Source organism: Vespa velutina, chromosome 3 (assembly GCF_912470025.1).
Source record: "Vespa velutina chromosome 3, iVesVel2.1, whole genome shotgun sequence".
NCBI lineage: Eukaryota > Metazoa > Arthropoda > Insecta > Hymenoptera > Vespidae > Vespa > Vespa velutina.
The window spans coordinates 2,995,859-3,018,823 of NC_062190.1; the positions used below are offsets into that span (position 1 = coordinate 2,995,859).

At 29.2% G+C, this 22,965-nt stretch overlaps 3 protein-coding genes across 11 annotated transcripts in view; 1 reads left to right on the top strand and 2 right to left on the bottom strand.

Annotated features, from left to right (window-relative positions):
* LOC124947509 (homeobox protein PKNOX2-like) overlaps positions 1-9,871 on the top strand; it is a 12,535-nt gene extending 2,664 nt beyond the window's left edge. For 3 of the 7 annotated variants that reach the window (XM_047489765.1, XM_047489763.1, XM_047489764.1), the window contains exons 2-7: positions 4,315-4,718; positions 4,858-5,058; positions 5,378-5,669; positions 5,878-6,009; positions 6,215-6,411; positions 6,497-9,871. In XM_047489765.1, the coding sequence (XP_047345721.1) occupies positions 4,410-4,718; positions 4,858-5,058; positions 5,378-5,669; positions 5,878-6,009; positions 6,215-6,411; positions 6,497-6,817 (1,452 nt within the window). In that variant the 5' untranslated portion in view covers positions 4,315-4,409 and the 3' untranslated portion in view covers positions 6,818-9,871. Of the gene's footprint in view, positions 653-4,314; positions 4,719-4,857; positions 5,059-5,377; positions 5,670-5,877; positions 6,010-6,214; positions 6,412-6,496 lie in introns of all 7 variants that reach the window. The other 4 variants (XM_047489766.1, XM_047489767.1, XM_047489769.1 and 1 more) reach the window with 4 other exon arrangements.
* Positions 9,872-10,537: 666 nt separating this feature from the next.
* On the bottom strand, positions 10,538-14,677 carry LOC124947507 (nicastrin). The gene is made up of 8 exons (XM_047489759.1): positions 14,476-14,677; positions 14,305-14,403; positions 13,833-14,170; positions 13,353-13,740; positions 12,880-13,276; positions 12,375-12,811; positions 12,101-12,293; positions 10,538-12,019 (listed from the first exon to the last, which is right to left on the bottom strand). The coding sequence occupies exons 1-8, from the start codon at positions 14,528-14,530 to the stop codon at positions 12,001-12,003; spliced, it is 1,926 nt and encodes a 641-aa protein (XP_047345715.1). The 5' UTR covers positions 14,531-14,677; the 3' UTR covers positions 10,538-12,000.
* A 613-nt stretch (positions 14,678-15,290) lies between these two features.
* LOC124947508 (probable cytochrome P450 301a1, mitochondrial) lies at positions 15,291-22,345 on the bottom strand. 3 transcript variants are annotated; one of them, XR_007100428.1, is made up of 13 exons: positions 22,161-22,345; positions 21,878-21,932; positions 20,861-20,945; positions 20,305-20,657; positions 17,710-17,826; positions 17,534-17,610; positions 17,241-17,442; positions 16,979-17,141; positions 16,710-16,879; positions 16,520-16,598; positions 16,235-16,438; positions 15,947-16,163; positions 15,333-15,466 (listed from the first exon to the last, which is right to left on the bottom strand). XR_007100428.1 is itself a non-coding variant. In XM_047489760.1 (12 exons), exons 2-12 carry the CDS (start codon positions 21,898-21,900, stop codon positions 15,359-15,361), a joined length of 1,581 nt encoding a protein of 526 aa, XP_047345716.1. In that variant the 5' UTR covers positions 21,901-21,932; positions 22,161-22,343; the 3' UTR covers positions 15,291-15,358. The 3 variants fall into 3 exon arrangements, 2 of the variants coding, with proteins under 2 accessions (XP_047345716.1, XP_047345717.1); XM_047489760.1 differs by lacking the exon at positions 15,947-16,163 and having other exon boundaries at positions 15,291-15,466; positions 22,161-22,343; XM_047489761.1 differs by lacking the exon at positions 15,947-16,163 and having other exon boundaries at positions 15,291-15,466; positions 22,263-22,316.
* Positions 22,346-22,965: the final 620 nt, after the last annotated feature.

Here is a 22,965-nt window from a genome sequence, read left to right on the forward strand (position 1 = left end):
TTTTGTTTCTTTTTGTTTGTTTTTTTTTTCGGACCCGATCGGTTCTCTAGCTTATACGGTCCTGGTCATTCGCAGACAGTGGCGGCAGCAGCGTAGCGATAGCCCCCATAGTTTTTGTTACGCCCTCTTTTTTCATAAAAATTATCATTCTCTGATAAGAAGACAAATGAAAAAATAAAGAATGAAAAGAAAGGAAAAAGAAAATGATCAGCGACAAGAGATTGTGGATTAGTGAAAAAAAGTAATAAATTTCATGGTGAATCTTTCATGCTTTGAATTTGCTATTTATCGAAAATACGCGGACTGACAGACGTCGTCGCGCGTCGTATGTCATGAAAGAGTGGGGATCAAAGGGTGAAGGGGAAGGGGTGTTAGGTAAAACATAAGGGTGAAAGAGAGAGATAGGTAGTGCTCGTTAGTCGAACGTGGGGCGTGTTATAACATTTACTCTCGTGTGCCTCTTTGTGTGTGTATATGTGTGTTGTGTATAGTATTTAAACGATAGTAAACAACCAGTTGGTGAAACGCGCCGCAACGTTTGTGTTTTTCCCGCATTGCGTTTCCGTTGGCAATATAGTCAGTCAGACATCGTGCGTTCAAAAAAAAAAAACGTGAAGGAAGAACAGGAAGAAGGGTTTGGGGTACATTGAAAGCACGTGTTCGCTTAAAAGCATTTTCATGGATGTGTATAAAGATAAATTAATTCGTATTTTACAGTAGTATTTAATGGACATTAACAGCCATTTTGTTGACACTTTGCATTTCTTTTTCTTTATCTTATTTTTATTATTCTTTTATTTTTTTTTTATTTATTTATTTATTTATTTATTTTTTTTTTTTTTTTTTTTTTTTTTTTTTTAAATAAAATTTTATTTCTATTTTTATTTTTATTATATTGTATTGAAATCATAGGTGATATTAATATCATCTATTTTTTCAACGTATATAACAGATATTAAATGTTAATGATATATATACATATGGTATTATTACAAAAAGTTTATATTATTATATTTATATATGTATATATTTTGATGAAAAGTTAATTTATTCAGTGATTTTGATTTCAATAACAGGAACTATGATTGGACTCTATAAGATTTCACAACGTCGTCCTTGACTAAAACGCCATCCATCTGTTTCGCTTGCTACGGTGCACGTGAAGTAGAGTGGAAGGGAAAGTGAGATGTAGTAAGAAGTTCTTCTTTTCTTCTGATCTGACTTGAAATATTTTGATTTACGTGCAAATAAGTGAATGTATAATATATATAAAAAAGAAAAAGAGAACCATTCGTTCTGATTTCTAGTAATTTAGTGTAGGTAATCAAAATGGTAAACTTTACGCGCCATAATCCAGGATGTAGAAGTTCGTGTTGTTCATTTTGTCTTGGCCGTTTTTGAATTTCGCGCTTCTTTTTTTGTTCTCTGTTCGCATTGAAAAAAAAAGAAAAGAAAACAAATAAAGCATCATGAAAGATCAAAAAATTTCTGATCATGAAGGAGCACGATTAATATTAAAATGAAATCATAATCTTAAATCAAGAGGATTTAAACGTGGATAAAAAGAGATTATAATCCACATTGCATTTTCTTACGTGATTAAAGTGGTTAATCTAGTGTATTTTTCATTATCGTAAATATTACGATAATAATAATTTCCAATAGTATTTTATTATATAATAACTTTTTATTTATTTCTTATTCATATGATTTTTGTTATTTTATTTGTATAAATAAAACGAATAAAACATTAAAGCGTACAAATTGACATTATCCAAAACTTTGTTTGTTTCGTTTTATTTAAACGTCTACGAATGTGTACTTACTCGAAAGAAACGTGACAAAATAAGAAAAAGAAGACGCCAAGCGGTCTGGCGAACCACTTGTGTGACTACCAGTATCTTCTTTTTCTTCCTCTTTTTTTTTTTTTTTTTTTTTTTTCTTGTCTCCAGTCAAAAAGTAAAGCTGACATTTTATAAAATGATTTCTATTTATAAATCACTATCTACATTTATTTGTAATATTTATTCTTCATCGAAAGTAAAATTAAATGTAGTGTTCGAAAGTTAATAGAAGAAATAATACGAAATTAAAAAACGTTTTGATGTACCAAAGGTCGATAAAAAATACTTCTTTCTTTTTATTTTTCTCCTTCGTTTTCTTTTTTCCGCTCGTTAAAACAACACAGGATACCGTGAGATTTTGCCTTGTTTCTTAGTTGTGCATAACAGTTGCATTAAAATACTTCGGACATTTGAAAAATTCAAATTGCAATATAATGCAACGAAGTTTTAAAAGAAGAAATAAGGGAAATTTGACTGTTATCATCTGTTGAGAAAAGAGAAAAAAAAAGAAAAACGGAAAGAAAAAAATGGTTTACTGCATTTCGAAGAATGACAAAAAAAAAAGATAGATATAGAGAGAGAGGATAGAAAATGGCGGACGATATAAATTTCATAAAAGTCACGTGGAAACAATCCGTGCCCTTACGTTTTCACCGTCAGCGATAATATTTTTAAATGAAAACCACAGCGTGGCGACAGCGGGGACGATAAATATTGGTGCTTTAACGGAAAGAATCGTGTGGTCTCATGAGAGTTATAGGAAAGAGGCGGGGGTAGGGGGAAGAAAGAAGCGCCACTTGCAAGTAATGGCGCGTCCCCCGTCCTCCTTCTATCCTGCGCTTTCGACACCTCACCACCGCGTGTCCCTTCTCCTATTCCCAATCACAGATGCGAATCTTTTCTTTTCATTTTCTTTTTTCTCTTTTTTTTTTTTTTTTTTTTTTTTTTTTTTTTTTGACGATACTACGCCACATCTCACATCTTTTCTTCTGTTCTTCTTCTTTTCTTCTTTTTTTTCTTAATTTTTTTTTTTTCATTTTTCTTTTCTCATCCTTTTTCTCTCATTTTTTAATATCTCACGAAATTGTTTTTTAATTGTCCTACGACTGGTATGCACTTTGAAATGTAAATGAAAGTTCCCACGCTAAGCAAATTAGATTGGCACTTCGGTAGCTGCTTTCCTTCTCCTCCACCTCTTTCTTCTCCATATCACGTGCAAAGAACTTAAAAAAAGCATTTTCGCGAAGACGATGTCAATTCCTCCCTCCTATATCTTTTTCTTTCTTTCAATCAAAATCACAAAGAATTCATTAACGATACGATAATGTTTAACGGATTTCCTTGAACTTTTAGTTACTTGATAATGGATTATTTAATGATGATAAAAGCGTTACAAAATACACAAAACGCAGATTATACATTATATAAATTATGACATAATGATACGATAATATATATATGTATATACATATATATATATATATATATATATATATATATATGTATATACATATATAGTAATATAATATAGTAATATAATATAGTAATATAATAATTTTAATAAATATTATTAAAATATGTGCAATATTTATAAATAACAGATAATAGATTGAAAAAAAGAAGAGCATCGTTCGTTCAAAAGGATATTTTAACTCAATCAGAATTCCAATATCCAATCTGCAAAGTTGAAAGGATTGAGATATTTTTGTGAGCGTCTTTTTGGCTCTTGCCTTTAGAGGTCCAGCGTTATCGATGCCGCAGTACTTTATTTATTCATGCCGAAACGTTGTCTACAATGGGGTTGAGGGAATTTCAGGAAAATTCAAAAGGGACGTTCGGAATGAAAGCCTTCGGAGCCCTGGGTGTTGGTGGCAGTGGTACTGATGGTGCTGAAGCCGTCTAATGATGACATTTAAATGCAGTGCCGCATCGTTCGGTTCTTCGTACCACGACGCCCTCTCTCTCTCTCTCTCTCTCTCTCTCTCTCTCTCTCTCTCTCTCCCTCCCTCCCCCTCTCGCTCTCTTTCTTTCTCTCTTTCTCACGCACATACACGTACACTTGTCTTTCTATCTACTATTCTACCACTTCTTCTCCACCTACCTTCTTCACCTCCAACCACCTTTTCTACCACCAGCCGCTTCTTCTACTTTTGCACGAAGGATCGTGCGAGTTCATGTCGCACTCAAATTAACGATCCTCCTTCAATTTTCCTTTCTCCCCTTACTTAGACTGATTAAATGTGTATTAAGAAGTTTAATACATACAACATGAATATTCTATCTTATTGATATATTTTCTCATATTTTCTTAACATAATATTTATTATATTAACATTATTATTTTTCGTTAAATAAAATAATAATTATTATATATATATATATATATATATATATATTATTTAATTTATATTATTGTAAAGGAAAAACAATGATTTATATATTATTAAATATTTTTTTTTTTCTTTTCTAGCATGTGAGATTGTCTCTGACACGAAATAAACTCGCTACAAATTATATTTGAGTGGATCAAAACAAGGATGGAGAGTATTAGGAAGGAATGATAGAATGCAAGAGGGTAGCACCGCCGTGGCGCTAGCGATGGTGACTCCTGGTTATGATCAGGACCCTGCGAGTGGGGTTGCCGATTATACGACTCATCAGGACCAGGCCCAATTTGAAGCAGACAAGAGGGCTGTATATAAGCATCCCCTATTCCCACTTCTCGCGTTACTTTTTGAAAGATGCGAACAAGCGACTCAGAGTTCGGACAACTCGACGTCCGAGAGTTTCAACATGGACATACAAGCTTTTGTTCAACATCAAGAAAGAGATCGAAAACCTTTCCTAATCAATGACCCAGAAATTGATGGTTTGGTAAGTTTAAAAGGAAAAAAAGAAACAAAAATAACAAAAGACATTTAACGACTTTTATATATCTCGATATATTCGCTATTGAAATAAAAGAGCGACTGATTAACGAATTTCTTTTGTTTTCACATATACGCGATTGTAGATGATCAAGGCGATACAAGTGCTGCGAATTCATCTCCTGGAATTGGAAAAGGTACAGGAGTTGTGCAAAGACTTCTGCAACAGATACATAACGTGCCTGAAAGGCAAGATGCAGAGCGAAAATTTGTTACGCAGCGACTACAGTCACCATGGACACGACATGGGTCCGTCCAGTGGCAGCAATGGCAGCAGTCCATTGCAGGTTAGATGTTTTCACTATGCTCAGGGCACCCTGGCCTGTTCCCTTACCTTAGTAGATATCCTTACAATCAGGGGTGTACGAGTATTAATAAAGTATGTTCTACTTCTCGTAGATTTAAAGAAATAATTTCTAAATACAATTTATTAATTAAAAAAAAGAAAATAAAATTTATAATTCATGTAAAAACTAGTTTCTATCTAAATACGTATATTCTACGTATTATTTAGCATTAAATATTAAATAATACTCGTACATTCCTTAAAATATAATAGAACCCCGCCCTGCTCTCTGACGGCTAGTTGCGACATATATTTGCCAGGTGCTGTCATCTACAGGCAATGATGTTGAGTCGGGAACTAACGGATTCAGAGTAAGCAGAGGGGATCTGCTATTGGAAAACGTTGGTGCAAATCAAGTGGCCGTACAAGAGGATGTTGGGAACGATAGACCTTCCTCGGTTCGATCGACGTCTACCAATCAATGTTCTGTCAGATCTAACAGCCAGGATCATGATGAACCAGTATCACCCTCTACAGTACATGGAAGTACACCACTTTCTCAGATTGGCGCTCATCCTTGCACTCCTGTTAATGATATGTATCTTGGTCAAGGTTAGTGAAGGAATTCATTTTTATGTTTTCTAATATATCACGAATAAATAAAATTGTATTTCATCTTTATGATTTTTGCCCAGATTAAATTATTTATTGAGGTCTTTTTATTTATAGTTTATGTATTAAGGATCATAATATGTAATAGTTAGTTTCCAAAGAAGTCCTAAATTGTTGAGAAAAACAAGTTATAAATTCACGTTTATAGATGATATCGACTATGTAAATACTGCTGACAGAATATATTTAGAAGAAGTTGGATACTGGGGTCTTCTAGCATTACAAGAACGGGAAACCGAATATGTGGATGTTGGAGATGCTAATGATGAAAAGTATTTTGGTTAGACATTATTACATATTTTGAGTTTTTTAATACTCGGTTGTTAAAGATTCTAATAAGTTAATACCTTCGAATTAAATATGAAGGATTTTTTCATACTGATAACTGATATCAAATAAAAATTGGGCACAATATTGTTAATATATTTATTATTATAAGATCCTTAATTCATTTTCTATATGTCGCAACAATCAATCGTTTTTAGATATTACTGTTGCAGGATCCCCTTCTCCAGCTCCAAGCGAAGATGAAGAAGAATGTGGCACTGGTACTGTTACCTCAAATCATGGTAGTATTCACGGTAGTAATCATGGAAATGTTAAAAAGGGCAGACAGAAGCGTGGTGTTCTACCTAAACAAGCGACTAGTATCATGCGAACATGGCTCTTTGCACATATAGTTGTAAGTTAATAGTTTTATAATTATTTGATATAGCAATGATATGATAACGGTAAGAAGATATTATAACAACAAACTTTTCTTGCAGCATCCTTACCCTACGGAAGATGAGAAGCGACAAATCGCGAGTCAGACAAATCTAACATTGCTTCAAGTTAATAACTGGTTTATAAATGCGCGCAGACGAATCTTACAACCTATGCTCGATGGTGCTGGTGCTGAAGCGGTATCTCGTGTAGGAAAACGTCATAAGGTGTCCAAGCATGCGGTTCAGCAACAACAAATTCAACAGCAACAAGCTGGCTGGCAATCCGAAGAATCGGGAAGTGATTCGGGTTCTAGCGATGGTGAAGGAGGTGCCGATAGATCAAAAGACGGTAACGATAGCGATGAAGATGATCTTCACTGACCTCTGTCGATCACTGAAACGTCAACCTCTTTAAGGTACCTTCAAATCCAGTTGCTTATTACAGTATTAAGGTATTCGAGGATAGATTTCGCTTTAACTGTTAAATACGTAATCATTCTCGCGGCAACCAAGGGTACATGAGTAGAGGTTATCACGCTCTCTTATCTAGCGATGTTTCTGGTCTGGCTTCCTTTATATTAAAACAAAATTCTCGTCTCTAATTAATCTCCACTCATTACCCAAAAGATAATATTTCAAAAAGAAATACGAAAATCTATGTTCCCTAAGTACTGGAAAGAAATCAAGGTCTTCGATATGTAACTTAATTAGAGATACGATTGCGTTTACGAGAAAAGATATAAAATTTATTTACCGATGATATATCTTCAGTTTGGTAAATTAGTAATAAGAATTAAATTATTCTTAGCACTTTTATGGATTACCGATGTTTATTACTAGAGTCGTTCGAGTTATGACACTATCGTATCTACAGAAAATATAATTAGTACTTCCACAGTTCAATATTTTTTTACAATTTATCATGAAAACTTTCTTTAGTCTACTACCAATAAAAATGTTATTTAAAAGTATCTGCACTGTTTAATTTACACCAAAAGGAGAAATGCAGACAATAGAAATGGTACATATAATAATGATATTAAAATCTGTATATATCATATAATTTTGTTATTTACTGTAATTTCAATTACAATCATCTAATTTCACTAAGAATATCTTCGGAGATGCGAAACATGCCATAATATACTAGCGTTTTTATATTTTTATACAAAAGAAATTGCTTTCTAAAAAGGTATATTCTTTGTAAAGTTACAATAACTTAAATTTTATCATGTTTTTCTAATCTACATGTGATAATGAGAAAATAATAAAAGAAGGACAGTGTCTGAAAGAGTAACCAATATTTAATTTCTTTCACCTGTATTTTAATATGACTTAGTTTTGTAAAGAAAGCTAGTAAATTTAACTAAACAGTCGAATTGATTAAATTAAATGTTGAATTTCTTTCTGTATACAACATCCACTAGTCTTGTATTTGCCGCAGACTCAATTGTTTCACTTGTGCAGATATAATTAATAAAAGTTTTATATATATACATATATATATATATAACTGTAGATTTATAATCATTGTTTTCTGTGCCATCAAGGAGCGTGGTAACTTCCACAATCTTTATTCAGCTCTGCAGTGTCGTGACATAGCAAAGTGCTGTCCCTCCAAGTTAACAATAATAATTATAATAACAATAACGAAAATGATGAGGATAGTAATAATACTAATAATAATACAACTATTAGTAACACGATGATAATATAATAATACTTTAAATATATGATGATTATATTTTTAAACTCTAAGTGTCGTCTCTGTGCAAGTACCGTAATTTATAAGACGGTATTACTGTACATATGAATATGAAACTGTTACTAAGATACAAAACTGAAGAAAAATTATTACTATCTAAAAGAAAAATGGAACTTTCCTTTTAAATTGACAAAGTCTAGCGAACGACGACACCCACATGCCATTTATAGAATATAAGTATTTGTACTTTTGCTGTCTACACATGATCATTACGTTTTACAACAGGTATTTATATTTACTGGATACAGAGTGTTGGAAATTTAGTTAAATATTCTATGTGAAAAAAAAATAAAAACAATAGAATTCCTATCAGACTGAGTTGCGTCGATTAGAAATATTTAAAATAATTTTTGTTACAAATTTTGAAGGTGTTTCTTTCATAATGTACAAGAAACATTATACTTATTCCATGTAATCTCTTCTGATGTTCCGTCCATCACTTTGTACATTTACAAATACATTTTCTTCCTGGATAATTTAAAGAAAAAGAAAGAAAAAGAAAAAAAGAAATAATAAAAATGAAAGAAAACCAGCGAACATATGTAACACAATGAAATTCTCTCGTAAAAAGGATATTACAATGAAATTTAGAATTTTTGTTTAGGATTATCATATTTGAATAGTTCAATGTATAGTACATATTTCAGTTTCTTCTTTTATAAGTTTGCACAGGTATCTCACAGCTTACATATAATCACACTAGTCAGTTTGAGTCTAAGAAGAAAACAAAGTTCTCAAAACAATAATATTGAACTATCACTTGTACACAGTAAAGTTACATAAACCTAAAGTCTTGAGTACTTCCTTATGCTTTAATGTACATAGTAGATTTACAGAGTGCTTCCATTAGTAATTTATAAATTATCCTTCAGTGTATTTACAAACGTGTATTTGAAGAGATTAAATGTAAGATTTTGACTAACTTCAATTGAAAATTTTGTCCAATGTATTATTGTAAACTGAGATATGCAAAAACAGATGTGCTGACATTATTGTACAATTAAAGTTCAGTAAAACGCTATTATCAGTTGAAGACAGCTGACAGTATAGCTCCATATGTGTGGTAGTAAAAGAAATTAATATAATATAACTACAAAAATGGAAATTTGTAAAGGTGATGTATGAATGAATGAACGGTGGTTTAACTAGAAATACATGTACTATTTGATAAATGATGTATGCTTAAATTTTCAAAACATCTGTTCCCTTGTAGCTTCATCGAAATTCTTTGCAAATTTTTAAGGGCACAAATGCTACCTAGTTAGGCCGCTGTTTCTAAATGACAGCAATAATACATGCTCCTGGCAGCATAAGAGACTAAGAGAATCATTGCTTTAATATGTAACATAAACTACCTGGTACGGAACTATACTGTTTTTAAATGATTAGAATTCAGATAATGTTAGATTAAGAGGTAGGTTATAAGGCTGAACCACGTATACGTATGTGCTGCGGCACCAGACGACTGTGATAACTCGGTGGGCGGTGCCCAGCCTCCTACTTCATACTTGTATACTAAAAGCTATGAAATACTTATAAAAAACAAGTGGAAAAAACTTAATGATTTTGAGGAGGTTGAACGTGTGTCGTAAACGTGCGCGTTAAATGAAAAAAAAAAAACAAAAAAAAACGAAAAAAAAAAACAAAAAAAACTAAAAATAGTCCATATGCACATGAATAAAGTAATTTTGTATGCACTTGGCATGTTTTTATTATATCTAAATAATTCGTCCTCGATATACATGTGCGTAGAAAAGAAAATTTCTACATGTGCATATGAACTGAACAAGTAGGCCTCATCACATCTCTGCACGTTGATTATCATGTAATGTGCGAGTCCTACGTGTGAATTACATTAAGTAAGATAGGAATGGACCAGAAACACATTGTAATCTGAAACGTTCTTTATTTTGAAATGAATATGAAGTTTAGTTGTGGTTTTTAATATCATTTTTATTTGTTAATGTTAGAGAAATTTTGTTACTCTTTTTGTTGCTTTGAATTATGAGATTATATTAATTTGTTATTTTACTTTGAATGTATTCACTTAAAAAAAGCAAGTTCTTTAGCATGTTACTACAATTGTATCTTTTATTAAAATTTTATAAAAGAAAAAAATTTTGTTCGTAAATTTTAAGGAATAATTGTCATTGATAGAATACCCAGTTATCTTTATTTGGTTGGAGTTAATCCATAAAGAAAAATTGGAAATAATTGGTCCATTCCTAACTTCCGCCAAATTTTTAAGACATAAACTACACGTATTACATACTTAAAATGCGTATTAAAAAGCATAATTAAATAAAACAAATACTTCTCTCTCATGTACATCAAGGCCCTGTTAAATAAGTTGTTTATTGATAATAAATGCCATCACGCTTGCAATACAAATTTTCCATCTTTATCATACTGATAAGTCACTGGTCATATTGTTACTATTAATATACAGCATTTTGTAAAACAAATATAAGATCCTGCTACATATTTTAGTGTAGTAACTAAAAACTATATATTGTAGCAATTAAGAAAATTTATGCTCAAGTTTTGTGTTTTACATTTGGCTTTCACAGTTTATGCCAAGAAAATGAGCATAAGATATACTTGAAATAATATTAATCATGCATAAATTTTGTTCTTATAATTGTCTGTCTACTTTTTCACCCTATACATTCTGTGTACATATTATTCCATTTCTTGGATTATAATTAGAAAATACAATCAATAAGAAAACTTATGCCATATAGGTATCAACTAATTTTTTTAAAGTGGTGTTGTCATTGCTAATTTTTATTTAGTTTTAATATTATACTACAAAATATTTGATTTTTCGTTTAGTAAAATCAGTTTGGGCACTCCAAAAATGTAGTATACACGTTCTTATACAACGCTATTTAAATGACTGTCTTTATAATTTTTTTCTTCTATGTAAAAAATACATTATTCTATTCAATTCTGAGTTTTATAAATATTTAAATTGTACTACATGAACAGAAGGTATTGTACAGACCTTTCGTCAACTATGCACTCGCTATATAAAGAATGTAAAATTTCATTTACAACATAAACGAAATGTATAAAGGAAAGTAATTGGTGAACTTACTATAAAAAATATATAGTATCATACACAGTAATACACTATTAAATATATTAAATAAAAAAACAATAAATATATCTTATTAGAAATCTTCATTATTCATTCAATTAGAAATACGTTGTTACCGAGTGCTATTAAGTAAATAGATTAATTTTTAGTTTTTAAGTTATTAACAAAAATCTGTAAGCAGGATATGACAAAAATGCTTAATCATTATAAATATGACGATAATATATCACGACAGTGTCTTTCGTCAAAGTAGTTCGTTGACTAAGAATAAAAGTAAGAGCGACACTTATAACTTGTTGGCAAATGTTGAATAATTTTCATAAAAATATCTTTTTTCAAGTATGAACGCTTCGATTAAAATTCTACCATGAATTATAGTCTTCGGCCTGACTGTTTGAAATATTCTGGAAATCTAAATTTAATATTATAGCTTAAAGAAGTGAATATTTCTTAAAACATTTCACGCTAAATCATACATGCACTCTCACTGTAAACACATCATACATTCCACATTATCTTATTATAATATTTCAAGAGAAATAGTTTCTTTCTAGTGAGGTGAGACCCAAATTTTGATACCGACATAGAAAAATTGTCCGAGGGCGTACCACACATGTATATTTAAAGGCTTGTTACGGGAACATCATTTCTTCGATGATCCAACCTGGTCATTGATATGTGGTCCGCAGCGTATCCCTAGCAATCTACGGCTCGTCTGTAAAATGAAACTTTGTGATTATTATCTTAGAAATCGTATTTCCTTTTTTCTTTCTTTTAAGTTAAGATATATTTTCACCTGGAATTAAATAATATATCAGCCTTGGAATTAATAAACCACACTAAGATAAAAGATGTACTGGTTACTATACTGCCAAGAATCATACTAAGATGTTCTGTTGCTGCTGAAGGTTTCAAAAACATTCTTACGCTTAGCATTTGCCATATTGATTCTGTCCATGTTGAAAAGATGCCTGACTTCATATCATAATCTGTATTAAAAAGAGTAATATATAATTATTATATTATCATTAGATTTACTTCAATAAATTAATAATAATAAAAGTACATACCACTGATGGTGAATGCTGGGCTTAAAGCTATACTGTAATTTACAGTCGAATTTATACATATTCCAGTTAAATTATATCCACCCATCCATGCAAGATGATGATCATAACATGCAGATTCATTCATATCTGACATGTTTTTACCGGTTAAGAAAGCAAGAAGTTGACCAGTTAAAATTGTAACAGTATTAGGTACCCTGTGTACACTGACATATAATGGTAAAACTTGATCTGCTAATTTTGTTCCTGGAGAGGATGCTGCATGAAATAAGTTACATTTTGCACTTTCTAGATAACAGGATAACATCTCTGAGATAAGATTTTCAACCCAAGTTATATCTCCAGTATGATTTTGATAGTAAGCTGAAATGTTATTGTGTAGAACCTCTGCCAAAGTAACGGCTACTTTTGTTAAATTTGAAGCAAGACTGCTCATAGATCTAAGATAAAAGAAAAAGGAATTATTATAAAATTATATACTTCTATATCTTATTATAATTTATAATACCTATTGAAATGAAGAGTTTTGGCATTGTCTAAAATGCTGTTATAATATTTATTAATAAAGTGATTGGGATGATTAGCTATAACGATTGTAGTAAGACTTGGTTTTGTTTCCAGAAAGCTTTGTACAGATGTAGGTGGGACACTATCATTTAATACTTGGGCTTGTAAATCTTCAGTTAACTGCCTTATTATTTGATCATTATCATTGTTGCTAATATGCAAAAATAAATTTCCTTCGTCTAGTTGACTAAGTTCAATTACTTTTACAATGTCGTTGAGTTTTAAATTAACTCCACCGAGTGCATTGAAGTTACCCTCTTTTAAATCATATACTAATCGACTGGAACCTATATAGTCGAAAACTTCTCCATTAAGAAGAGTAAAAACAACATTTGTTCCTGGAACAATTAATTATGTAAATTATATTTCTTTGTTAGATAATTACATATCAAGATAATGGGAGAAATAACTTACCTTTTACAACTGGATTTAAAGATTTTAAGTAAGCTGCAGTAGCTAATAATGTAACCATGCCTGTTACTGTACTTCGAGCTCCAGGAGATATTCCATCAAACAAAGAAGATGCATCTATTCTAGCTGTTACCATAATTACAGAATTTGAATCCGTTTTTAGTGGTGCTAATGGCCAATGTATATTTCTATCTCCAAGTGGATCACAGAACAGTGTTGGATTGATATTTAAATAAAAATCACTACGTTTTATACATGATTCAGAGTTAATAGCGGCAAACATAAAAGATTTCATCTCTAATGCACATAAAGATCGGTCACTTTGATTTTCAAGATCATGAGCATTATGAGTCCAAAAACAAGACTTTATAGCTTCCAAAAGTGTTTGATTCTGTAATTATAAAAAATTACTATTATCATATATAATATGTATAATAGTATAATTATAATTATAATTCGTTTATATATGTATAAATTTATAACCTCCATGTAGAACATAGGAAATGGCCAGTCTTCCAATAGAATGGATGATCCATAAGGATTCCATGGATATTTCTCATTACATTTTTTATAACTTGAATATCTGTTTGGACATGTATCTTCAGGCGAATAAGAATCTGGATACTCTTGACTAATATTCCTTGCCAATAGAATGCCATTAATGTTATTAGTATTTTTCAAACGTATAAGGATTTGTCTTGTAAACATAGAAAATGGTACAACTGCGGTATATGGACCTGCAGTTGCATTTGTTTCTAGCCATCTGACATCATCTTCATGCTCCACTAAATGTATTACTCCGACACTACCAGATCTACTTGCTACAACAGACGAAAGTAACTAATATTAAATATCTTAAAGAGAACGCTCTTCAAAAATTTTAGTTTTGTAAATATTTATGATGATAAATAGATGGAATAAAATATGTAAGGATTTAACATAACAGAACACTTACAAGAACAACCAAACTGATGTGTTCCATTGTGTCTTCGAAAACAAGCAGCAGCTCCATCGATTGACATATAAATCATATCCTTTATTCTTTTGGCAGTAACTGCAATTAAGAATTTTATTAAAAAATTATCATTTGCAAAATACATACTATATGTAAAAAAATATTGCATACCGAAATTTATTATTACTAATAAAAGAAGATATTTCCATGTTATAAGTTTTGCCATTATTATCACTGATCACGTTAAACGTCAAAGTAAAAAATTCTGAGAGAGTAAAGAAATAGAGGTTATGAAGGATACATCATTTAACACAGATAGTAGAAAGAAAGTACTGACTCGACGAACTTCAAACTTTACTAAAATTGAAATATGTACGTACAATGGCACTCTTGAATATCTCTAGATACGTTCCTGAGAATTCTACGCATTCGATTAATTCGCCACCTATTGGAGAAATCGTGATACTAATTACTGAGAACTATCAACAATTCAATAAAGTGTCTCACAGTTTATTTTACAAACTAGACAAAGAAAATATTGTTTATCTTATCTGATATATAATGCGAATTAAGATTAATTCTTTCACGTCATAATACGTTCTTTTGAAGAACTTCCAAGCAATAATTCAATCAATTATTGCTTGGAAATTTTACTTTTACGGATTAACCTTCGCCGAATGAGGTCTAATTAAACATAACGAGGTCTCGAAATGTAGAGTCATGTAGAAGATTCATTTTGATTGTTTGATAATATGTTACAGTATTAAATGTAATTTCAGAAGGAAAAGATATGTTTGATTCGTTTAATAATATTATTTTATGCTTTTATTTTTGTTTCATATATAGAAATATATAATATATTTATTTATAATAATTATAACAAATTAAAAAAATACAACTATGTAATATATAGAATAATTATTATATATATATATATATATATATATATATATATATATAATAATTATATATATATATATAGCGGTCTTTATAACGGTAGCCATAATTTTTTGTATATATTCATCATTGTTGCATAAATTTTAAACATATTATATTATCTTTTAATGCATTTAAATCTGAGTTCTCCATCTGGTGCATACATGAATGTAACTTTATATTTCAATGGTTGATGATGATATTCCAACTTGTATGATCGTATAAGCTGAAACATAGAATATAGAAGCTTCATTATGAAATATCATATGTTAATCTTCTTGCTCATTATTAATAAAAAAACTTTCACAAATAATCAGCATCTTAACAATTTACTAACAGATTCATACTGTACTATAATTCATACTTTATGCTATACAGATACATTATTTATAAATCAAGCAGTTTTGACGAATTAAAGATTTTGGCAGTTCATATTCGACGAAACCAACTTCAAAATATTATGTAGACTGATGATTGCTTTTCAAATTCTGTTACAAAAAAGCAATACTTAAATATTTTATACGATTTAACTTGCAAATAACTACTATATAAATATGCAAAGAAAAAAGGAAATTATATGTAAGTATACGTTTAACAAAAATTATGTTGATTTTTATAAATCATGGAAAGATTACGAGTACAAAAAAAAGAATTCTTTTTACATGCACTTAAGTTAATTATATTGAGTTAATTATAATTAACTCACGAGCAGTGCAAATTTCTTTCATCAACCTTTCTTATAATTTCATCCAGCCACAAGATAATTGCTCGGACATTTATGGACGGACATTTCGTATCATGTACACATATATATACATATATATGTATGTATATATATATACACATTATATATATATATATATGTGTGTGTGTGTATGTATATAGGGTCCATGTAACAGTTCGTCTCATTTTTTATATAAAAGCTGAATATAAATTTACACTACTTTTAGTAAAAATAGTAAATAAAATTTATCTTCAATTCAAAATCACTTACTTTTGCAAGGAGAACTTGCATTTCAAGATCAGCGAATCTTCTACCAAGGCACATGCGTGCACCGTATCCGTACGGTAGTGATGCAAACGGATGAAGCTTTTGATCGAGAGTAGCTTTAAGCCATCTCGATGGTTTAAATGTATCTGCATCATTTACATATTCTTTCATATTTCCAGTTACGACTGTAGGAAATACAACTTGAACCTACGATATATAGTTATGATTATAAATGTAAAATATTATAATTATTATTGTTAAATTGATTAAAACATTATTGATAGTTACTCCTTTCGGTACTTTGTAACCGCATATTGTGGTATCATTTTGTAATGTTCTACCGTTGCCGATAACAGTAGAATACATCCTACAACATGAGTTGTTTGATATTTATTAAAAAATATAAAATACTAATTGTAAAGATCAATTATTACATTATTATTATTATTTTCATTGAATACATATGCATGTAATTTACCTGAAAACTTCTCGAATGAAAGCCTTTGTGTAGACTGCTTGATCGAGATGTGATGTAGTGAGAGGAGTATTTGGATCAGGTAGAATTTTAAGTAATTCTTGGTAAACTTTCTCTTGTTCTTCCTGTCTTGTCGCGAGTTGATACAGTATTGAACATACTGCCATTGATATCTAAAGCAATTATAACACAATGATATATAAATAATAAGACATATTTAATGCGATTAAGTAAAACGTCATTCAATTATTTTCTTGTTTTTTTTCTCATACCGTATCAATTCCAACTAAAATTAAATCCAAAGCAAGAATATAAGCTACTTTAGGATTAGTTTCGGTGGCTAAAATTCTCTCTACCAAAGAAAGATCTTCTTCGTTTGTAGACTTTTTATTTTTAAGTCTTTCAGTCGCAGCATCAATGTATTTCATACATATTCTGAAATCAAAATTATCATACTTTATAGAAAAAAGAAAAATACATAAACAAGAGGGCAAAAAAAAGTAATAGCAACTTATTAAAATTAAATTAACATACTCAATAAAGTAATTCATGTTACGAACGTATCGAGTCCAAAGAGGAGTTGGTATATATCTCCAGAAAGGAGCTTTCAGCTCAAGGACAGCTACGTTTCTCAAAGCAAATTTAGCGGCATCGATTATCTTTTGTGGTTCAGAATCTGGTATAAGGGATCCACCTAAACATCCTAATCGTACGTCCAAGGCGACGAGTCCAATACCTGGATATCAACGTACTTGTATATCAGGATCATTTGAAAAAATACAATTATATAATATATTAAACAAATATTGTATATAAATAACACTTACACTCCAATGCCCATTTGTGTATTTCGTTATCAAAGTCTCCCGGTAATTCTCCATTTTTTTGTTGAATGTCTTCTATCCTGCAAACGCATATATTTGAAATTTATAAAATTAAATTCTCTTTTTTGACATGGTATTTTCTAAATATTGACGTATTTCTCAATAATTTCAAATAATACCTCTTTATGAAATCACTTGTGACAATTTCAATCGGTGTTATGTACTTTCTTACGATTTGTGGCTGTAGAACCGGTTTCTGAACGCGCGTGCGAAATTTTTTCCATGATTCACCATGCCTGAATAAATATTGATTTATTATAATTTGATGTTTTAGTAACTCTTACAATTAGTGGTGTATAATACTTCAACAATTTAAGAGAATTTATTTACTTAACAAATAATTTGTGTGTTTTTGTTTGAATTATTTACAAGATTTACATATATATACATATAATAGTTACTCACATTAATATTCAGACACTACACTATCTCTACATTTGTTGCTGTGTACAAGGGAGGATAATTGAAATATCACATTGCTTATTCTACGAAAATATGAACTATTTACTGTAGATTAAAAATACATATACACTTTCTTTTTAACAATTATATTTAATTGTAAAATAAATTTTAAACAAAAAGTAGTCATATTAATATTCGGACATCAGTGTAAATTCTGCAATCTAGTAATTCCAAGAAACTCTTCAGACTGCGAAATAGATTTTTTTTTTGTGTACAAACTGTTAGAATGTAATTTTATTTCAGTATAAAGTTGTCTTTTGAAATTTAAACAACTGAAGCTTAATATATCACGAAAGGGAAAGAATACAAGTTTTGATAAAAGGCAACTTGTAATTTATCACAGAGAAAAAGTCAAAACTTATGAAATAAATAAAGAAGAGTATAGTTGTTGATATTATTAAAAGATATAAAGAAGACGACTGTATCGAATTTAAACAATAAAAAGGCCGACTTCGAATTTTGAATGAAAAAGAAGAAAAATAATACGAAAAATTTAAAAAAATCTGTATTATAATGCTCCACAATCAGCTTCGAAAGTTTATAATAAAAGTGGGAAGACAATTAGTGCTGAAACAGTGCATAGAGTAATGAAAAACAATGGATATAATGGTCGAATAGCAAGAAGAAAACCGTATATCAATAAAATAAATAGGAAAAGAAGATTGGCTAATTCCAAAGAGTTCATTTAGAAACCGAAAATTTGAAAGATATTATTTTTGCTGATGAAAGTAAATATTGTATTTTTGGTTCAGACAGAAAATATAGTGTGGCAAAGAATAAGTAAAGCTTTGAAATTAACACATTTGAAACCTACTTTTAAAGTGGTTTTGTGATTGTATAGGGATGTGCTTCGAATGCTGGAGTTAATGAGCTTGTGTTCATCGACAATATTTTAGATAAGAATAAATATTTGGATCTTTTGAAAAAAAATGTACAGAAAAGTGCAACTATGATGGGTATACAAAATTCTTTCAAATTTGACTATGATAACGATCCAAAGCATAAAGTTTGGATACTACAAGAATATTTATTATATAATTGACTAAAAGTGTTATATCCATCAACATAATCTCCAGACTTGAATCTAATCGAAAATTTATGAAACGAATTAGAAAACAAAATTAGAAAATCAATGATAAATTAAAAAAATGAGTTAAAAACGAGGCTGAAAAAAGAATAGGATTTTATTTCTCCTGAATATATGAAAAAATTATTTTTAATATGCCTAAACGACTGCATGAAGTTGTCAAACAAAAACGATTTGCGACAGAATATTAAAATTTTATTTTTTCATAATATTATATATAAAATATTTATTTTTCTTAAAGTGTCCAAATATTAATGTGACGTGAAAATGTGAATACTTTTTGTTTAAAATTTATTTTACAATTAAATATAATTTTTAAAAAGAAAGTGTATATGTATTTTTAATCTACAGTAAATAGTTCATATTTTCGTAGAATAAGCAATGTGATATTTCAATTATCCTCCCTTGTACACAGCAACAAATGTACAGATAGTGTAGTGTCCAAATATTAATGTGAGTAACTGTATATGAATATATAATTTTATAATACAACATTTTATATATATATATGTATATATATGTATATAATTTTACTAATATTTTTTATATTGAAAATTCCGACAGTACTTAGTAGCCAAGCTAATATTATTTAAACGTATCAGAAATATTGATTTAACAAATAATTTCTTGTTTCCCTTTGAATTTGTTCTTTTTATTTTTATTGTTTCTAATATTATTTTATTTTTTCTCATTTTGTTTTCATACTGTTGTTATTTCGTTCTGTTTTTTAAATTATTATTATTTTTAAACGTTGTTTCATTATTAATTTTATTAAACTGACATTGTTTTTATTTTACAAAATTTACAAAACAAATATGGTAGTTTGTTTTATATAGTAAAAAAGCCAAATATATGAATTGTAATAATTATTTTAATAACTAAGTATGGAATAATAAGGAAGGGGTATTATTCCTTTTCAAACACGAGATTATTCAAGAAATTTTAAGATTTAATGTCCCATATTGATTTATTGAATTAAATTGATTTATTAATTTTTCGAAAAAAAAAAATAATTTAAGTATTATAGTTTCAACAGTTTAAGAGTATATTAATTCGAATAAATAATTGTTAGTTTTAACAATTTAAGAGTATATTTACTCGATAAGATAAAATTCACATATAAGAAGATAAGAGATTACAAATAATTAATTTTTTTCTTACTTACACTCCAACAACACCGCCAATATCTTCAAAGAAATCCTTACGAATAACACTTTTGTAATGAACCAAACAAGGCATTGAAGGTCTAAAAGGTGTCGGTTCTTCTTGACGATAAATCTTTTCGATTTCATCAGCATCATAAACAAAAAGTAAATCTGGTCGACCTACCAAATCGCTCAAACGAACAATCTTTCCGTATTCTTCATAAAATAGTTTGCTTATTTTTGCTGTATTCGAAATTTCATATTGCCCAATCAGTGGCAGCATTCTCCAAGTATTACCTAATATTGGAACTGATTTTGGTCCTGGTATTTTATTATAAGGTTTTACATTATATTCTACGTCCACATTAGTACACTAAAAAATTATATAAATTTTGTTTGATATATGTGTGATAACTATTCATATAATTGATATAAAATAAAATGATTATAATATTGGGTTGGCAACTAAGTGATTGCGGATTTTGTCGATAGATGGACTTTACACTTTCCGCAATCACTTAGTTGCCAACCCAATCTATTGTTTAGAAGATTTTTATTATTTAAAGAAAACTTTACCGTTTTAGTGCATAACATTCGTGAAAGTATATCTTGCTTGCATCTCTTGCACATAGAAGTGCTCGACCGTAAAAGTCGGCTGATTCTGGGAACATAATCGAAGATTGTATTGTCGTAAAAATAAAGCTGACTACGAAGAGAAAATAATTATATGTATAATTATAATTTTTATTTTAATATATATAATTATAATATGTTGATGATCGAACACTAATCATTTTTTGTTCAAAGGATTTTTTTATCATACTTCTTGAAATGCCTAAAAAATTATGGCGATCGTTATGCTGAATATTCTGTATTTAAAATATTGTTGTTATGTTTTTCTTTTTTTTTTTTTAATTACGGTATACTAATTTCGCTGAAAAATATGTGAACGATATTCCGTATGATGTTCCTTTCTCGTATAATTTATGTTACATTCCAATCGGGGAAACTTAGCTTTCTCTTCAAACCAATTTAAAACTAACATGTAACAGTATCACCTTTTAACAACAAAAGGAAGTTACGAAACATAATACTATTTTTAGGAGCCTCGAAATATGATAAACATTCCTGAAGAAGGTCTATCAAATTCTACAATAAATTATTTATATTAAAGAAATCTGTTTTTTCTTTTTCTTTTTTTGTTTTTGTTTTTAATTACAATAAATTCCCTAAAAAAAAAAAAACAATACATATGAATTATTCCAATAAAATTCACAAAGAAATTATTTATATTGAAATAACTTAATATAATTTTTTACTTTCACGTAAAATTACGATATCCTACTTAAAATTAGAAATGTTAAATTTATGGAACGTTCCATTGTGATTTCCTATGAATACACTCAGAAAAGTAACTGTTATTATTCCTTCCTAGGATTTATAAGGATTTTCCCTCATTAAGTAACCGAAGATTTAAAGGAAAGGTTTCGACTACCTGACATTCTATTTTATTTTTATGATAGTGGTTATAAATATCCTATTGTTAGAAAAGCAGAAGTTTGACTGTCAAAAAGAATAAAAAATAAATCATACCTTGCACTTAATTGAGCCTCCATGATAAGTACACAGATGTTTAAAAAATATCCAACTAAAATATTATTATACATTTATATACAATTTTAATGTATACTTATGGACATATATATATATATATATATATATACATATAGACATGTATATATAAATATAAATATAATATATATACTTATATTTATAAATATAATATATATATTTATATTTATATATACATGTCTATACGTATATAAATGTATATAGAAATAAAAATCTACATATACATATATATAGATAAACTAACACTTATACACTCGATATTATTGCCAAGTAGTCATTTAAAATAATATAATATTTACATATTACTAAACAATACAATATTTCGAAGAAGAATGACTATACTGACACTATGTTGAACGTGGCTGGCGTTTAAAACAATTCATGGACAGACTCGTTGCAAGTGGAAGAGCTATATTAAAGAAGAGAAAACCGAAAGGTCTGAACGGATATAACCCCCACCTTTTCATCTGTCCTCTCTCTCTTCCTATTTCTCTCTCTCTCTCTCTTTGTCTCTCTTTTTTTTTTTGACTACTACGAATACAGAACGAATATAAGCGTTCCGACATACGAAATGAAGATTGTTTCTTTTTTAATATAGTGCGCAATAACTGTTTTTATTTTTTCTACTAAAATAAATTGTGTTTTTGTGGAAGAAACGAATATAAGAAATATGCGTTTTACGAAGAAAAGTAATGAAAAATAATTATCGTCTTATATTCTTTCTTTCTTTTCTTTATTTTTTCTTTGCTTTTCCTTTTTTTTCTATAACTTCGGCATTATCAATAAATAATAAAGGTGATAAGAAAAGCAATTTCAAATAGAGTAAAATAAATAGAAAACAATTTTAACTAGAAAAAAATTTTAATAGAATGTGTCGAATGTTCTATTAATATAATTTAATATTTCCTTTATATATTCTTCAATATTTTTATTTATCATTCATGCATACAAAAAATAATAAGTATTGCATGAAAAGAATGATGAAGATTCATGCATCTATGTATGTATATGCTCGCGTATATTTATAAATAATATTACTCGAAAAAGTT

What these genes read in the sequence shown, in the direction of transcription:
- LOC124947507 (XM_047489759.1), bottom strand. Translation starts at nt 14,530, where the DNA reads ATGGCAAAACTTATAACATGGAAATATCTTCTTTTATTAGTAATAATA. An exon ending in TTCCTATGTTCTACATGGAG is followed by an intron (nt 13,741 to 13,832) that starts GTTATAAATTTA and finishes TTATAATTACAG; the next exon opens with AATCAAACACTTTTGGAAGC. An exon ending in AAAACTCTTCATTTCAATAG is followed by an intron (nt 12,812 to 12,879) that starts GTATTATAAATT and finishes CTTTTATCTTAG; the next exon opens with ATCTATGAGCAGTCTTGCTT.
- LOC124947508 (XM_047489760.1), bottom strand. Translation starts at nt 21,900, where the DNA reads ATGGAGGCTCAATTAAGTGCAAG. An exon ending in GAATGTTATGCACTAAAACG is followed by an intron (nt 20,658 to 20,860) that starts GTAAAGTTTTCT and finishes ATAATTTTTTAG; the next exon opens with TGTACTAATGTGGACGTAGA. An exon ending in ACAAGTGATTTCATAAAGAG is followed by an intron (nt 17,611 to 17,709) that starts GTATTATTTGAA and finishes ATGCGTTTGCAG; the next exon opens with GATAGAAGACATTCAACAAA.